This window comes from Saccoglossus kowalevskii, chromosome 21 (assembly GCF_978046115.1).
Source record: "Saccoglossus kowalevskii chromosome 21, keSacKowa6.1, whole genome shotgun sequence".
NCBI classification, from domain to species: domain Eukaryota; kingdom Metazoa; phylum Hemichordata; class Enteropneusta; family Harrimaniidae; genus Saccoglossus; species Saccoglossus kowalevskii.
This window is the reverse complement of record NC_140661.1, coordinates 29768841-29787660: the sequence shown is the minus strand read 5'-3', so window position 1 is coordinate 29787660 and position 18820 is coordinate 29768841. Positions and strand designations below refer to the sequence as shown.

At 35.9% G+C, this 18820-nt stretch overlaps 1 protein-coding gene and 2 long non-coding RNA genes across 3 annotated transcripts in view; all 3 read right to left on the bottom strand.

Annotated features, from left to right (window-relative positions):
- Nucleotides 1–271: 271 nt before the first annotated feature.
- Nucleotides 272–2498, bottom strand: LOC144349506 (uncharacterized). Its single transcript, XR_013419982.1, has 2 exons — nucleotides 2328–2498; nucleotides 272–530 (listed from the first exon to the last, which is right to left on the bottom strand). It is a non-coding gene; the product is annotated as an uncharacterized LOC144349506 (long non-coding RNA).
- A 1412-nt stretch (nucleotides 2499–3910) lies between these two features.
- Nucleotides 3911–8028, bottom strand: LOC102805967 (galanin receptor 2b-like). The gene has a single exon (XM_085494863.1). The coding sequence runs from the start codon at nucleotides 7727–7729 to the stop codon at nucleotides 6599–6601; it is 1131 nt and encodes a 376-aa protein (XP_085350989.1). The 5' UTR covers nucleotides 7730–8028; the 3' UTR covers nucleotides 3911–6598.
- Nucleotides 8029–8032: 4 nt separating this feature from the next.
- LOC146729847 (uncharacterized) overlaps nucleotides 8033–18820 on the bottom strand; it is a 34281-nt gene continuing 23493 nt past the window's right edge. The window contains exon 3 of the long non-coding RNA XR_014928017.1: nucleotides 8033–8134. This is a non-coding gene — a long non-coding RNA (uncharacterized LOC146729847). The remainder of the gene's footprint in view (nucleotides 8135–18820) is intronic.

Sequence of the window (18820 nt, the reverse complement as noted above, 5' to 3'; positions counted from 1 at the left end):
ATTCGAATGAGTGAGACGTTACCATGACAAGCGTTTGGCGTATGGCGACCAAATCCATCTATAAGTACAAGGGTATTATCTATCATATGCACATACGTATATCTAAATATTTCGATTTGTTATTACACAGTCGGTCACATGAGTCCGAGACCCATTCGCTGTGCGTTAAATGAGCTTAAGCACTAAGTGCTAAAACACAGGAAGCTTAAGATGACACTACAGCGGACAATGAACAACTTCCGGCACAACATGATATAACATTGCAGAAATATTAATAATTTTACCTTATCTTTATTTGTTTTACATTCTACATCCTAAGATCATATCTCAAAATGTTCTTTGAAGTGGCGAATACATTTGGCATCGCTTGTATGCTGAAAATAGTCATGACACGGTATGGTTGTACATGGCTTTATTCGACATCTTTCTTGCACGACTAGCAGATATGGGCATATGTGATCTCGCCTGGTAACGGCTAGCTTCATATATCACGAACAGATATCAGTCAATTGTCATCAATGGTCATTCATCTAAAAAAAAAAAAAACCTTCATTATGGAGTTCCCCAAGGATCAGTACTCGGCCCCTTGTTATTCTCAATTTACATCTCATCACTTGGTCAAATTATTCGTCGCCACAATCTTCATTTTCACCAATACTCTGAAATCAATCAACTTTACCTTTCTTTCACCAAAGATAATATTTCAGCTTCCACATCCCAAATTGAAAATTGCCTATCTAACATCAAGGCTTAAATGGTTAACAACAAACTACAGCTAAATGATGATAAAACAGAGATATTGCTAATCCGTTCAAAATTTGACCAAACCTCTTGCATGATATCAACATTGGATCAACACTCGTGAAACCGGTTAAGGTAGAGATGCAGGTTTGTGGGCACTTGGGAGTGAACTTTTTTTTTTTTTGCTTTTTATTATCCAAGCAGTCTTGGCTATAGACTTAAAATGGAACATACTCAAAAAACGATTTTAAAATATAGATAACAGGTGCAAACATTCTCTTTTTTGAATGCTCAGCAAGATTTAGCAAGGCTGTACATAAATAATAAAAAAGAAACATGGTGAAAAAAAGAAATGACGGGATCTCCATATTATGCACTATATTTAACTTTTAACAAAACGATAATACATTTAAATTTGGAACTGTTACAGCCATTTTAATTATGAGCATTAGCAAACTTCTTACTGAGTGATTTGTTATGCAAATTAGCAATTATCTCAGCTTCTTTTTAGTGCACATCCCCAAAAAATAGCTCCTAGACGCTTTGACCATTTTTTTGAAATTTTCGCAAATGATTGACAATGTGTTTATCTTCAAAACGCCACCGGGGCATTGTTTTTGGTTGAACAGTGATACAACGATCGTACAGACAACTAGCCTGGGTGTTAATTTATGCATAAACTTGAAGTAGTGAAATGTTGGCTGCTGCCCTGCAAAATTGACAACTGGTAGACAGTTTTTAAGACGGCACTTTCTTCATAGTAAACAGATGTACCCACAAACCAATTTTGACAGGAAACAGAAGCATGGTTTAGGAGCTAATTTTTTTTAAATCACTTTTGACCAAAAAAAACACATTTTTGTGCATATTTCAAACTACAGTGTCCATAAAAAAAATACTATTTTATTTTTAAAATTCATACAATAAGCTTTTCAAAAATATATAGTTTTCTGGACAAGGGAGGTCATCTTGGTTTCCTAATTAACTAATTAAAATACCTGTCAGGTAAACTGCATCTCTACCTTAAAGCAGCTCGCAACATTTGTGTCATCTTCGATGATTTACTTCAGTTCAGTAAACACATCATCAGTACATGTCATCCGCCAACATCTATCTGAGCATACTTGTCTTAAACTCATTCACTCTGTTATAACTGCTAAACTGGATTACGGTAATGCCTTACTATATCGCTTACCAAATTACCAAATACACCTGCTTCTGAGAGCTCAAAACTGTGCTGCCCGTCTAATTACACGTACCAAAAATGTGATCATATCACTCCTGTTCTTCGTAAATTACATTGGTTGCCAGTTCACTATAGGATACACTTCAAAATATTACTACTAACGTACAAGTCACTACATAGATTGACACCATCCTACATATCGGACCTTATTCACAAAAATCAAAACCAGAGAACCCTTCGCTCAAGTAAGAAACATACACTTGCTGTACCTCGAACTCACCTCAAGAATTATGGTGACCGGTCATTCGCCCATTCCTCGCCGTCTTTATGGAATCAATTACCAAATGACATCTGTTCTGCACCAAATGTTAACATCATTAAATCCAAACTCAAATCTTACCTGTTTCAGCAAGTCTAACTGTAAAACTAAGCGTCATTGAGCATCACTGCGATGGATACTAGACGCTATATAAACTTGTATTTATTATTATTATTCGATTCCTACATGCGACTATTTCCATTCCTACATGCGACCACTGAATTTGAGCATTTCGCATTTGAGAGACTCGTTGTAGCTTGCCTAGGGCGTACTGTATGCAGATCTAGATAATTTATATTCGTATATAACACAATTTCAGTCGTATAATCGATCATTTCATTCGTATACGCAATTGCTGTTTTACGCATCTTAGTTACACGCATTCTGTTACTATTTTCCTCATTTCCCCATTCATCATCGTACATTCGCCTTTTTTGAAATTATTTCCGTGCACTTAGGAGGTACCTTGACCATGTGGCTTACACAACATGGCGGCCTCCGTGCATAGATCGGACTTGGAGTTTATTGTTCGTCAAGTAGAAACGAGCATTGCTTCTTTAAACGACGATCTACGCGATACTGGTGCATTAAATGACGACAGTGTTCACGAAAGTCGTCAAATTTACAACGACTTCTGTCAGAGTTAGACGGAAACGGAATTATCGGTTAGCACACTTGACCAGCTCATGGAGCTAATTTAAAACAAATACTAGCTGCGGATCCGTAGCTCTATCTTGCGACTGACAACTGTTTTACCTCTTTCTTTATTACTTATTACTTATTATGACGTCTTATTTTCAAATTTTGTGTTGTAAGTCGAATATAGAAACAACCGCATGAAATGGGAAAACTGTCACAGTGACGCCTCGTGACGTCACGATAACTTATTCAAGATGACGGCAAACACGGGGATTTTGCTGTAGTTTTCTGCGGTTTTCGTCGTGAAATCGACCAATTTCGTGGGACCATCGCCCTCAAAATAATTGATGAAATAATTTCGGGACCCATCGACAGTAGAAAAGTAGAAACTTGAGGCGAAAATAATTAAAAAACGGCTATTACTAATTACTCAAAGTACCCCCTATAGTAGGCAAGCTACGACGAGTCCCTCCAATGCAAAATGCTCAAATTCAGTGATGGCATGTAGGGGAATGGAAATCATCGCATTTAGGATAAAAATGGTCGCATGTAGGAATGGAAATGGTCGCACGTAGGAATCGAAATCATCGCATTTATGATCAAAATGATCGCATGTACGAATCGAAATCATCGCATTTGGGAAACAAAAGTAAAAATAGTGAATCGAAATCATCGCATTTAGGACTCGAAATCATCGCATGTTGAAATAGTGAAATTAAATAATCGCATGTAGTAATCCAAATGATTGCATGTAGAAATCAAAATTACAAAATGTAATATTAAGGACGTTAATTTTGGCATGGATACTGCGCCATACATGGGAATTGTTGTTTTCGGCGTAAACAATATTTATCATGCTACACAGTGAGCATACTACTAATAATGACAAGGTGCCAATGGGGCGCATATGTCACTGTCAATTTAGAAATCATGGTGCCGAGATCTTAACATATGTATACATATACAAGTAGCACTAATTTACATCTCCCACGCACTAATATTGCTTCATTAACAAAGTAACATCGTTATGTTTTATATGTTTTATTGAGTATACCATAAACATTACAGATTATATAAATAGCAGACACTTTTCACAATTTGTCACAATATACTATTATTTACAATTAACCCAGTTGCTGAATATCGCCATGGTTTAACTGTATAAACGATTCGGCTACGTGATGTAGTCACTGTTAACAACACTACAATTAACAAACGTATTGAATTTATAATAATATTTCTGCAACTTCACCCCAAACTATTTGGAATTGTGATAGTAAATAGTGTTATTTGTAAAATTGTAAAATACAGTTATTACAGTGATACATATCTGTTGTAACATATAAACAATTCATGAGACAAACAATTAGACAATAAATCTGTTATCAGATTACTTATATATAGTGGATGTGGTTGATAATGAGTTGAATTACAATCTAATCACGCACATTCTATGACGTCATTGTCACATCACGTGATTAATTATGCCAAATTGCTCTTCAGTTACTGTCATAAGTTTGTAAGACAAATACAGATTACTGCGAGTTTGCAGTATACTGCCATGCGTGACAAATATGTAAATCATAATATGACTGCTAGCACATGGTGACAATAACATACACTTTCCCGTGATTTATTGTAATGTTACATTTGCCATAAGTAATACAATTTTACTATTAACAATAAAATCCTACCAGCCAGATTAGGATAATAAACTACGCATTTATAATAATAATATTTTAGACGATGAACTGCCACCCAATGTTATAGTACAATTAACATAAATTGAGATACGTGTATGCTGGGAATTTATATTTAATTGGTATAAATTAAAAACCAAAAAATAGATAGTTGGATAACTGAATATTATAATTTTGTCTTACAGAACACCTTATATGACATGATGAATTATCTTCATTGTACATATATCACTATTATTCGATTTGTGAATTTAAATTTGGGCCTTAGGCATATTCTGACGACGACGACGAAGTCTGTTAAGTCATAGTAAAATCTACTGTTCAAATGATCTCACAGATCATGTATACACCTCGATAATTGTCCCATGTGTATGAATGTAATTACGTGTGGTTTTCATCACGGCAATGTGCAAGCATTGTGAATGGAGTAAATGTTTTATACATACTGTAAACGTTATCAATTGTCAATACTTATATTGCTAAGGAGTTGTCACCGTTCCATAGCTTTAACAGTCGTTTTATTGTGATTGTTTTATTTGACGTTTGCAAGAGAAAGAAATGGTGTCTGGTAACGGATAACATATTTTCCTGGTCCTTTACTTTACTGTGATAGGTAAACAGGAGCAATTTTAACCTATATCAATTTTAATATTACGCAACATTTTGTAGTCATTGCTGTATATTTCTGTAGATCAGTGGTTAAAATGGTCGAATTGCTTTGCTAAAAATTAACACAGTTTTTCATTACTTACATGTCTTGACTATTTTTTGAAAATTATGAAAACAATTATGTAATTAATGTTGATATTGAATGCATTAGATGTATTGGTGAAGTAACCATATCAAATATAACTCTATATGAACAGTTAATATGTACATGTATTCACTGGTACTGTATATATATATATATATATATCAAATTCTACTCAAGTAGTGGCACATCAAACGTAGATAACTTCTCGTTACAAATATACAATTGTAAATCGTGCTATTGTAATTATTATAGGTCTTAATCATTTCTGATATACGATTTGTTGAACCATCAGCTGTTTCATGAGTCGCTAGTCGATTCTTTTTATAAAGGTTAATAAAAGTATAATATTCAATATATCTACATGCACTGGACGTGACCTGCACACCAATGATAAAGAACGTGTGGTATGGAATGCATCGACTTTCTGCTGGCGTAAATGGTTTTGACTAGGCACATTGTAGTTATTAGTTTCATATTAGATTGTCATAGTGCTTACCCACACACTAAACAGTTATTCATGTGAGGTATAACCACTGCATCTGCAATCGCACACTCTCCCTGACATAGTCGTTACCTGTTACTAATTTAATAAGGAATCACGATTCATATATTTCCTTGAAAGAAATACTTAATGTGTAACTTTATGAAGGTCCAATTTAACGCCTTATTGAAATTGAAAGTAGATTCACTACTCTCTTGTTGTGTTTGATGTTTTCCTACACAGGAAAACCCGTTATCGGAAAGGTCATGCTTATCACTCGTGAGAGTTGTGTAATAATTAATGAGTTCGTATACTTGGACAACCCTATCTTGTCACTCTAACCAGTGACCGGTTTGGCAACAAAATCTTATAATTTAAATATCGGGTTATGATATATTCATGTAATAGTGTAGAACTGCTAACTGTATAGATAAAGTGGGTACTAATAAATAATATCTATAGTTATCGAATAGCAAATGGTTTAATGATGAGTTTGACACATTCAACGATCATGACAGTTACCAGTCCAATAGAAATGATCTGTATGTATACCAAGTAGAATATGCAAATGTGCTACTGTTATATTGTTATAATTACCCGAGTCACAAATTAATATTGAAAAAAGCAACCAGTCTTTATGGAAATTTGTGTACAATTGCCATTCGCTTTAACTAAGAATATTAGTGTCATAGTATATTGCATTCACACGTATTCGTCCTTGTTTTCGATTGTTTGTCCACGTGATCTAGCTCATATCTCCGGGTACATGCAGATATAATTAGGCAGTTGTCGACTGCGTGGATTCCTCTATATTCCACACTTTATTTTTGTTGCAGCGAAACACTGTCCTGACCCCATCTCTGAATTGTTTGTATTTAATTGCGTAAATAAACGGGTTGATGCACATGTTGAAAAATACCATGACAACCATAATCCAATAGTAAAATGCATCGTAATCAAGGGGACCACCAAGGTTGTAAACGAAGAATGAAATGGACATCGGTGACCAGCATATAATAAACGTGACAGACACGATTAACATCGTTTTTGTAACATTCTTCCGCGCCCTTCCCATAGAATCCTCTTTAGGTTTGTGTGTTGAAGCTGTAGATTGACCGGTTGTTTGATTCTCTTGGGAATTTTTTGATCGCATCTCTTGCTGTTGTGCTTCGGGCTGGTTAGGCGGTGCCAGACGTTGTCCACTGACAGTGGCAGGCTGGACTTCGATTGGCTTCGTCCTACGCCTCAACTCTTTAATTATGTTACCATAGGAAAATGCCATGATGCCGAGAGGAAGGATATATTCCGTGGCGAAAGCAATACACCCGACAAGAATCTGCATACCGGTGTTAGGCCATTCTTTTACACTACACACGCCGTTTTCGTTGAAATTCATCGTTGGCCAGTACGATTCACGTATGAAACCAATGAACCAAGTGGTTATAATAATGATTTTCACTTTCGTCAACGTTACCTTGTTCCGATGCAGTACGGGATGACAAATAGCCAGATACCTTTCAAGCGATAAGAACGACAAGTTGAAGGTGGAGGCAATGAACAATCCCCAGAGTATGTACTCTGAACTCCATACTTTACAGTACAAGTCACCAGACACACTGTCTGGAATCACGTCGTATTCAGGTCCGAATTTCAACGTGACAAATATAATGGAGCTGCTCAAGTCGATCAAGGACTGGTTGAAGATAAATACGTTTGTATGTGTTTTCCGCATGGTTTTGATTTTTATGAACACCACACAAACAAGTAGGTTGCCGATAATACCCAGGGAACCAAACGTGGCATAGATTACCTTCAGCACTATCTGCCCGATCTGGACTTCTTCAGGTGAACCGTTCGATGGCAGTGACGTCGGTACTGGTGAAGTCGTTTCATTCATTGTATCATTCATATTAATAATGTTAACACGAACCTATTCGTTGAGTTAGTTTATTGTAAACTCCTAATGGTACTGCGATGTTTTAACAAATTGTCTTTTCCGTTGTATATAGTAAATCGTCTATCAACAAGCTATACCTCGTTTAAAGATGAGTTAGTCCATTAGTACTCTGCTAGTAGGTAATACCTGCTTGGAGTGACGGTATTCCGATGTACTAATATCCAACTATTGCAGGCGTTGACAAGCTCACTAAGCTTACACGATGATTACACAGCTTCTGCCAACCGAAGGAGAAGCCAATCTGCGATCAACATTCCAGAATCGAAGTGAGAAAATAAACAACTCCAGGGTGATATAAATTTTACATTGGATTGACAGATGAAAATAAAGGTGGATCGATGCCTTATATGGTATCACCTGAAATAAACAATAGATGCATGTAAGTATCAATCACGTCCCATTTTGTACATTCTTTAATTGTAATGTGTGAAGTCACATACCTCCAAATAAATATAAATCAAACAACAACACGAATGAGTTTGAATATCCGCCATCACGGTCTACCGTATTTCTCAATATATCGCTCCTCCTACCATTTATATGGTGATGTCAGTATCACGCATGCGCAACGCAATGTTTAAAGGCCACTGATACAAACTGCGTCATCGTAATTTTCACGCTGACATCAGCGTCGTTCACTAAATCTACAGAACATGTGCCCATACTACCAGTTTCTTTTCATTTAACATACACATTATGTCAGTGCTGCCAGCCCAGGTAAATGGATTCATTGATATGGTTTAGCACATATTCGTTGCTGGTTGCCTATGAATAGTCTATGAATAGTCACGCTTCTAAAGAGGTATTATAATCTAAAAACTATTGACATCATGTCCATGACTTCAGAATTAATATATCCTTGCTTCTTGACGCAACAGCAATGCTAATATATTGTGCTGTTGTGTACGCATGGCGACAGTCTATCCTTATAAACGAGAAGTACATGTCACAGTGACTCGTTTTCAACTGGCGCCAGAACACAATTAAACAAATCACTGCCTTTTCTCTCAACTACCTAGATCATTAGGTTTCACGATATGCCAACGTTATATCGATTGTGAACTAGGGGAACGAGTTCCTAACGCACAGCACATTGAAAGGCTGTTCACGGCACACCAAAGTGGTTTTAATCGACATATTGGCAACAATCATGTGTACTGTATATGTTAGATACACTGGGACACTAAGTGGCGCTTTTCTCTAAGGATATTAATGGTTTCTTCAATATTGGAGGTAAATTACTTCTCAGTTTGCTCGGTTCGCTAACACGCTGAGCTAAAGCTCATCAACCGAAGTTAAAGCTAAACATCTTTTATACAAGCCTTTAAATCGCCATATTCTTATAAATGTACGTTTCACACTAAATAGATACAACTGTGACTCAGGTAACACTTACAATTCAAAATAAGTGATTGTGAGCATTTGACAACAACTTACATTAATTCCCTTAACAAATGTATGACAATATATATTATGATACATAGCGTAGATCTATGTCGTTGTGGAGAAGAATGAAGTAAATCTGGGTATTGAAATTATCCTGTGTTATGTTCCATAACAATCTAATATAAATCAGAAATATTTTGGTCAGATGCTGTTTCAATTAAAGCATGGAATGTTATGAATCTCAAACATGTATGTTGAACCACGCCATGCATTACAATTTTTCGGCACCTAATTACGTCTCACTCCTGTTTACTCCATTCTTTGGACAGTTATATTGTATTACTTTACTTCGGTAGACAGTTAAATTGTATTACTTTACTTCGGTGGACAGTTAAATTGTATTACTTTACTTCGGTGGACAGTTATATTGTATTACTTTACTTCGGTAGACAGTTATATTGTATTACTTTACTTCGGTAGACAGTTATATTGTATTACTTTACTTCGGTAGACAGTTACATTGTATTACTTTACTTCGGTGGACAGTTATATTGTATTACTTTACTTCGGTAGACAGTTATAAAAATGTGTACTAAGATTCTATGCATACGCAAATTACACTGATTTTCGCAAGTAGACGTACAGCGGAGAAGTGGTCTAGATGTTGGTAGATCTGTATATTCTAAGGAAAGTTTTGTTTTTGTAGACAATATTAAATACTGCCATTGTTCGACTGCGTGTAATCACATGTATGTGCCTGAGAATCATACTACACATCACTTTCTATAGAAGTAGTCACGTATAGATAAGCATGGGTCATCAATTAGTTGGAATTCTAAGAATGTTTTTCTTCAGAGTAGACGGTAACATGTTTGTATTGTGTTAGTGAATATTAATTACCGCGATTATATTTCCATTACCTGACAGGAACATAAATGCTGTGCACATACTATATCAGCGTAGTAATGTGTATTTTCGCAGCAACTAATTGAACGTACCCATGTCAGATATAACTACAGTATTGATTCAATATGTGTTGAATGTAGGAGTGTAGAAGGAAAACACACTCTGAAAATTCATGGAACGTGAACGTTCATGGAAATGTCACTCAAAGATAGAAATTAGTCACTGAGGGTGAAAGCATGAAAGGTAATATTACCTTCCATGGTGAAAGTAAAAGTACAGTGTCGAGATGATTCTAGTGTTTTTTTTCTGTGTGAAATATGAACTAAAAATGTCAACGACTGATGTGCCTTTCTAATTGGGTTGTCAATATCAATATCACCATCTAAATCAGTTTTGTATGATATAAATTAATTAACCAGTTTTCGCGTGTTATGAAATTATATCATAAATATTTGAGTAAAAGAATGTTTTGGAGTGCCTTTAAAGGATAACAAAAATCTTTCTTTCTACTTTATAGATCATGTGATTATTATCAGCCGGCTGCATGGGTAGATTTAGTGCCGGGTTTGACACAATTAGATGTTCCTGGGGAGTGATTGGCAGTAGATCGAACAACAACACTTTCAGTTGGTACTATGAATTCTATTCATTTGATTCGTAGTATTACTTTGTGGATAGACATAGAGGTTGATTACTTTGGCTTCGATTCACTAGTATTACTTTCAAGTAATGGTTTTTATTATTTACCATAGATAATAAATGCAAACAGATACGACTCGGGGAAGTAAACAAATACACTCTCTAAAGATTATTCGCGGGTTTCAGGCATGCGTGTAATTGTCAGTTTGATTACGTCATCGATTTCTAGACTCGTTGCAAGTTGATTGACGACGCGGTAGGTCAAAGACATTTTCATACCATATTGGTAGCAAGCAACTAGAAATTCTTCACGTATTCACATAGTCGTCTTGAAATTAGTGTATCACTAAAGGGTTGCTTAATTGCCGGATACGACAGATATCCAAAATCAGAAATCAGAAACTAGGCTACATTAAATTGTGGTTGACATCCATGGCTGTTGTGTGAAATCACAACTACATTATACGCCAAAATAATTATCACAACTCATATTTCACAAAGAGTTTAAAGCGGGGGAGTCGTCACCTGCGCATGTGTCAGATGGCGTGTCATTGTTTACAAACAAGCGTCTGCCAATGAGCTTTCGCGTTTTTAGCGTATGTTGTTATCGTCGCTTGGGACTCAATTCCCGCGCGTGCGAAGGTGATGACCCTCCCGCTTTAAAATATGCGGTGAAATAAAATCCGTATCACCAAAGTTTACTATTTAATATTTTCACATAAACAAAATAACCCAGCATACATGTAACCACTAGTGTACACGCAAAACACAATATTTCACTTGAGACTGAATTATACAGAATATTTTGTATGTCCAAAACGATACAATCTGATTATATAAAGTATGCTTTGTTCATTTAGTTTCAAAGTTACAATAATTATACCTCAAACTACATTTTAATATTTTATATCTGTCACCTTAACGCCATAAGTTACAACGTGCGGTAATTTTGCGGTATTTTACGGGGTATTTTCATCCTACCATATTAGGAAATGTGAATTCCCAATATGGAATGATTACGCGCGTAAGCGTCCTCTAAAAACAAACATGGCTGCCACCAGGGTTTGACCAGACTCCACACAGAATTTCGCTGATTCTGTTTTAAACTTCTTAGATTTCGGCATTCCCATGATGTATCCTTGGTAGGAAAAGATTTATAATAATACTCAGACATGATGTCGCATCGACCTGCCGCTGTACTGTCTTCGTGCATACTTTGAGGTATTCTCGTAATAACCTTATATTACTCAATACAACCATAACCATGACATATACTCATTTGCATACATGCCAGCCTGCTATTGGTATAGGATTGACAATATCATGCACTACTGCAGTGTTCCAAATGAAAATATCAGTTAGGTGATTGGTGTTACTATATATTGTCACTTTGTAAACGGAACTACTTTTACGACTATCAAGGTAACCGAACAGCTGGGCAGGATAAATACAATTATTTTAATCAAAATGCAATAATTTCAACGTGTTTTAGTATATATTAAACATATTTAAATACAATTTTCCGAAATGTGCAATTATTCTAGATGTTTTTCTATAAAACCTGTGTACATTATTGTGAGTGTGTCGATGTCGACTACTAACTATTGGAAGCTCTGCCTCGCGGCTCTTGCTGCAGAGGGTGAAAGTCGCTGTGTTTTGATTCCGCTGAAAAACAAACGAGTAGCAACAGATGAATGGTAAGGTCTAGAATTAGGGATAACCGATATTTTTCTGGAACACCGACCAATATCATCAATCAGCAACCGTGGTCGATCCTGCTCCGAGCTCCGCTCCAACACCAAGAGAACAGCATTCATGCAGAATCTACTGATGATGATTTCCATGGTTTTGTGTCGAATCGAGTAACGGACAAAACGAAAGAAAGAGAATTCTTGACAGAAATACTACATGATCATTTTTTGCCGATTGAGCCCATTGTCTTCGATAGCTATTTAAGTACATATTTCTATAGTACAAGATGGCTGAATGGTGAATGGTGAATGATGGAGCATACCACATCTAATACGTAACGTGTCAGGGGAGATACACGTCTGGTCTCTATATCTCGTCTGCTTGAGGTATCGGACCGGGAAAGTCGCTTAAACCTTACAGTCAAATAGGCACACACAACGAAATACGTATCAACTCTCGTCTTTAGTCGGTCAGTCGAGTACTCTATAAGACACGGCGCCCTGGGGAAAATGTTCCCAAAACTATCGCAAGGCTGACCCAAGACTGCGTTTCTCGTGGTGTTCTCGCCAAGACCAACTAAAACTCCTTTATTCCCTTTCAAACCTTAACCAATTACAAAGACTCTAAGGCGTAACCCTCAATCATACAGCCAATCACACCACATACTGGACACGTCATATCTTTTGATTAATCGTTCACTATATTACTAACTGCAAATACCAACTGTCAGAAATAGCGGTCCGGATAGCGACGGTTATATCGTAATTAGTTCCAAATCACTGAGTCGAGTTCCGTCCAGGACCTCATGAGCCTAAATGATGACAAATATAACACAGCCATTCACTAGTAATCAGCTAACCAAGTCGGTCAACAGATACGCGAAAACCTTGGCTAATTCATGACAGATCACTATCTTCGAGATTACAAGACCGCAAATTTGAGAACACTGTAAAATCACCGCCAAGAAACGAGAGTTAAAATCAAATAACAGGGCAGAGCCATTAACTGACGAAGAACAACACTTGAATCGCATCAAAATACTGTATCATTCGCTTTTATGTTTTACGCTTTCAAGTTGATGTTGATATTCTCACGAGTCGCAGGCGATATATAAAGGATATCTCACAAGTATCTTCTGATGGTCACGAATGGCATACCATGTTTATCCCATGTATCTATTTCGCGCATATCATAGTATGTGTATTCAAGACACTGTAGAGCGTTTCGGCTCAGATGTTCATAACCAATCGCCGAGTATGTACACCGATTACCGCTAGATTGGGGGTGCTTTGTTAACATAATTACTAACTTTTTTGTCAAGTCACCCCGTATCGTGTCACAATCCGTGATAAATCGTCGCTAGGTGTGGGTGAAACATTTATGTGCATAGACGACACGACACGACACGACACGACATAAAAGTGTCATGTTAACAGGTACGAAATATGTATACAACCATGGATTTTCATCTTGGTATGTGGTAACATATGCAAATAAAATTACAAATTATGCAACCTTGTAGTCATATAGAATATGGCACCAAAATAATAAGGCCTTTTTCCAGTTTTGACATTGTCCTTTAATTGAAACGTCGAACCTAACAGACCAATATACCATTCCTGTTGAAGTATGATACATATACATAATTCCATGCCAGTTAAGTAATTGGCTGCATTCAAATTATTCCATTACAACTGTTTTGGAAGAGAGTTCAATGTTGAACAACTAAGAAAGAAATAGGGCTGAATCAATTTATATGTTAATATTGTCTAACGTAAAAGTAGTATGTCTTTGAGTATAATGAATGTACGCCAATGTCAGATGTTTATAATGGTGATTCATGTTATAAACTAATTATAAAAGTTGCTATCGTCAAATCTCTACTCAAATCAAGGTCGAGGTTGTCCGAACCCCTGTCCACAATCCTATTATTTTTAGCAATACTCTTTTGTGCGATTTTGAGTAGATTAGGCTTTCGTGGAACATGACCATCTGCGCTCTATGAAGAATTTAATGAAGACATTGACATAAATCACGTTTTTGTAACATATATTTTCATAAATAGATTTCGCATATACATATGTAGCATGCACTATTCAGAAATATGGAGATGTTTGGCCGCATCTTTTATTGGCTATATGGTAACCACTGAGTCGAAAATGATAAATGGACAACGAGTTAATTGCGTTAAAGATTATAAACAGGTAATGAATTATTTTGTGTTTATATGATGAAACTAATACGTTGTTTGTCAGGGTCAATTCATTAATTAGTGTGTGTGTTCCTAGATGAGAGTATTAATGACGTTGAATATTATTTATTTATTTATTTATTTATTTATTTTTTTTTTTTTATTTTTTTTTTTTATTTTTTTATTATTTTTATTTTTTTTTTTTTATTTTTGCTATTATTAATATTGCCGGCAGATACATATGCTAGGTTCAGAAATGAATAAATCGGTTGTATATTTTGTTTTCTGCAGCAAGAAAAATCAAAGAAAGCTTCGAAAGAACTCCCGAGAGTTTTGGAGACACATTAAAAATTTATTCAAAATTACTTATACTTGAGATATTGATGGAATAGCTGAAAACTAATTATGCAAATAAGGTAACTAATATGAACAGATTTAGGTGTAAAACTAATAAGGTCTGCACAATGTACCAAGTTTCATTGGAATGTGATTATAACCAAAAAAATATTAATTATTATGCTAATTAGAGAATTGATATGAACAGATTTTAACCCAAAATTAATCAGGCTGTCTATTTTCCTAGAGCATTTATGTACCAAGTTTTATTCAAATGTGATGATCAATACTTGAGATATTAGTATTAATTAATTATGTTAATTAGGTGATTAAGAAGCATAAATATTTACCAAAAACTAATATGGTGCATAGTCTTAGGTTCATTGAAATGTGATGGGTACTATTTAAAAGTGTCATTGAAATCCAATGAGTTGTTTTTAGACATCAGTGCAACAGCCATAGAACAGCAAAAAATTAACTAATTATGCAAATTAGGTAATTAATAGGCACAATTGTTTATCTCAAAATTAATCAGGTCTCTGCATAGTCCTAGAATATCTATGTCGCAAGTCTCATTGACATGTGATGATTAGTACTTGAGATATCAGGTGAAAAGCTGAAAATTAACTAATTATGCTAATAAGGTGATTAATATGCACAAATATTTACCAAAAAATTAATTAGGTCTCTGCACAGTCCTCAAGTAACTATGTACCAAGTTTCATTGAAACGTGATCATTACTACTCGAAATATCAAAAGCTGAAAATTAATTAATTATGCAAATTAGGTAATCAATATGTACTGATATTACCCTAAAAACCATCAGGTCTGTGCAGTGTCATAGGACACCTATGTACCAAGTTTTATTGAAATGTTATGATTAGTACTTGAGATATCAGTGGAAAAGCCGAAAATTGATTAATCATTATGTAAATTAGGTAATTAATAATATTAACAGATTTTTACCCAAAACTAATCAAATCTGCGCACTAGTTCAGAGCATCCATGTGCGAAATTTCATCAAAATCCAATGAGTGGTTCTTCAGATATCAGTGGAACAGTCTTGGAACAGCTAAAAATCAGCTAATTATCATGCAAATTAGGTAATTAATATTCATAGATTTTTACCAAAACCTTATCAACTCTGCGCATTATCCCAGAGCATCTATGTACCAAGTTTCATCAAAATTTGATTAGTGGTTCTTGAGATAACGGTGGAACAAAAAAAGTGACATTCATACATACATACATACATACATACATACATACATACATACATACATACAGACATACATTTCTAATTTTTATTCGCAGGTATAAAAAAGATATTTACATTTCTGTTATTACATAACTAAAAAAGATAAAAATATAGGTTTACATGAAAACCAAGATATCAAATTCGAATAAATACGACGAGTAAGTATTGTTCAGGTAGGTAGTAAAGATACTATTTAAGTATTAATCGTTATAAATAATACAGCTCTCATTGTTATTAACAAATACGATGATGATAATGTTCATAAGGGTGTTATTTCAAATAATCCGCGTAGACGAGTATATCTTCTGCAATGGATGCCAGCGCATTGTTGTTACACCACCGATACTTGAACTGGTCAACGGTATGGTTGAGATAGTGGTAGTTGTACTCGGTGTTAATTCTCCATTTTAGTCTCGCCTTAAAGGCTTGAGTGACGTCCGTTTTCGGTAGTCCTTTCATTTTCTTTACCCGTGTCACGTGGATAGCTGCTTTCAATGAGACGAGTATGTAGCATAGTAATCTATGGTTCTGTGTTATGCTCTTGCCTCTAGTGGCGCCTAGTAGATACTGTGATAGTGGTATTCTTTCTCCGTCAAATAGATTTTGTATGATGCTGTTGAACAATTTGAAGAGTGGTTCAAGTCTTGTACACTCTACAAAAATATGGACGAGATCGTCTTTATCCTGGCAAAATGGACAGTTATCTGTTTGTTGTAAACCAGACTTAACCAGAAAACCTCCAGTAGGGTATGCCCCATGAAGAAGTCGCCACTGTAAATCTCCATCTTTTTTCGTTAGCGGTGCAATGTAGCAATCTTGAAATATTGGTTTGTCGGGATCAAGAGATAACAGATCACACCAAAGTGTGCCTGGGTGGGTGGGATCTTTTATCAGTTTTCGGGTATAGATTAGAAATTTATAAATTGTGCCCTTTTCTAATTTATACAGTGGACAGTTTATTAATATGTCATTATCGTCATCTCTATAGATTAATTCAAGAGAATATGTGGTAGTCGTGACATTCGTATTTGGCGCATTGTTAGTTTTTTGTAATATTTCTTTAAATTGAGCTGGGATTGCTTTGTGTATTACATTCAATGCGATATTAAGAACACGTTTGGAGTACATATTAATATGAGGATGGAGCAGTTCAGCTGAGCGCCATTCATTACCATCGATGAGATCACCAATTTTTGTGAAGCCGGCCTCGATAAAGTGTGTGAGATTCAATGGCGTTTTATGTAGATGGTGTAGGATTAGTTTATTGTGAAACAACGGTTCTTGACATAGATTATGCATATTAGATGGCGTATCTTTACGAATATATGTGACTGACCGCCAGGTTTTTAGTAAGTTACGATAGAAATCAGGCATATTATACGAATGTTGTGGGAATTCAGTAATAAACAATTGTTTGTCATATTTCAGGTGTTGGAACTTTCTAAGAAAGAAGTCAGTAAACATGAAACAAGGGTGACCTGGACTGAAGTAAAGATATCGCTGTATAAATTGCAGACGGTATGAAGTAATGCGCGTTGGTAGATGCGTCAGTCCTTGTCCACCCTCATTTATTGGTAAGTAGACAACTTCTGCATTTACCCAGTGTTTACCTTGCCAAAAAAAGTCAAGGAGCTTTCGTTGGACAGACTCAACAATATGTGTGGGCGGGCACAGACATATCAACCCATGAAGCAATTTGGATACTACAAGGTTATTAATTACAATAGCACGCCCTCTATAGGACATGACAGGTGCATATTTGCTCCACTGACCTAGCTTTACCTCAACTTTTTCTAAGATACCGGACCAGTTTTTATCCACGAACGTGGGATTATTTCCGATATAGATACCAAGGATTTTCAACCCGTTATTGTTCCAACCTATATTAAGTGGTTTGTCAGTTCTAGTTTTCCACGCACCAACCCATAAGCCCTGCGATTTACCATAGTTGATGCGCGAGTTGCTAGCTTTCTCGTAAATTGAAAGCCACTCCTGCAGTTTGGCAAAATCGGAGTTTTCGGTGATGAAAAAACTGATATCATCAGCATATGCAGTTTGGTTTACTTTTTGTTCAGGCATGTTATCAATTATGATACCGTGGATGCCGCTTTGGGTACGAATTTTGTGCAGGAGCGGCTCGATAGCAATACTGTACAATTGTCCTGACAGTGAACATCCCTGTCGGATACCACGCATAAACTGCACGGGACTGGTCAAAGAGTCATTTATGCGAACAAGACTTTGTGTGTCGGTGTATAAAAGTCGTATATACTTAATCAGCTCTGGGCCAAACCCAAATGCTTTTAAGGTTTCTAAAAGGTATCCGTGGTGCACCCGATCAAAAGCTTTTTCTTGATCGAGGGATACAATACCCAATGTTATATTTAGTTCATTACCATATGTAACGACGTCTCTGACGAGGTGTATATTGTCGTATATCTGTCGACCAGGAATGGAATAACTTTGGTCAGAATGAATAATATCATCTAAGACGGTTTTTAAACGGAGGGATAGTGCCTTTGTTAAGATCTTATAATCAGCGCACATCAAGCTCACTGGTCGCCAATTTTTTAAAAGATTGGTGTTCCCTTTCTTTGGTAGAAGCGTTATGACCGCTCGCCTACAAGAAATAGG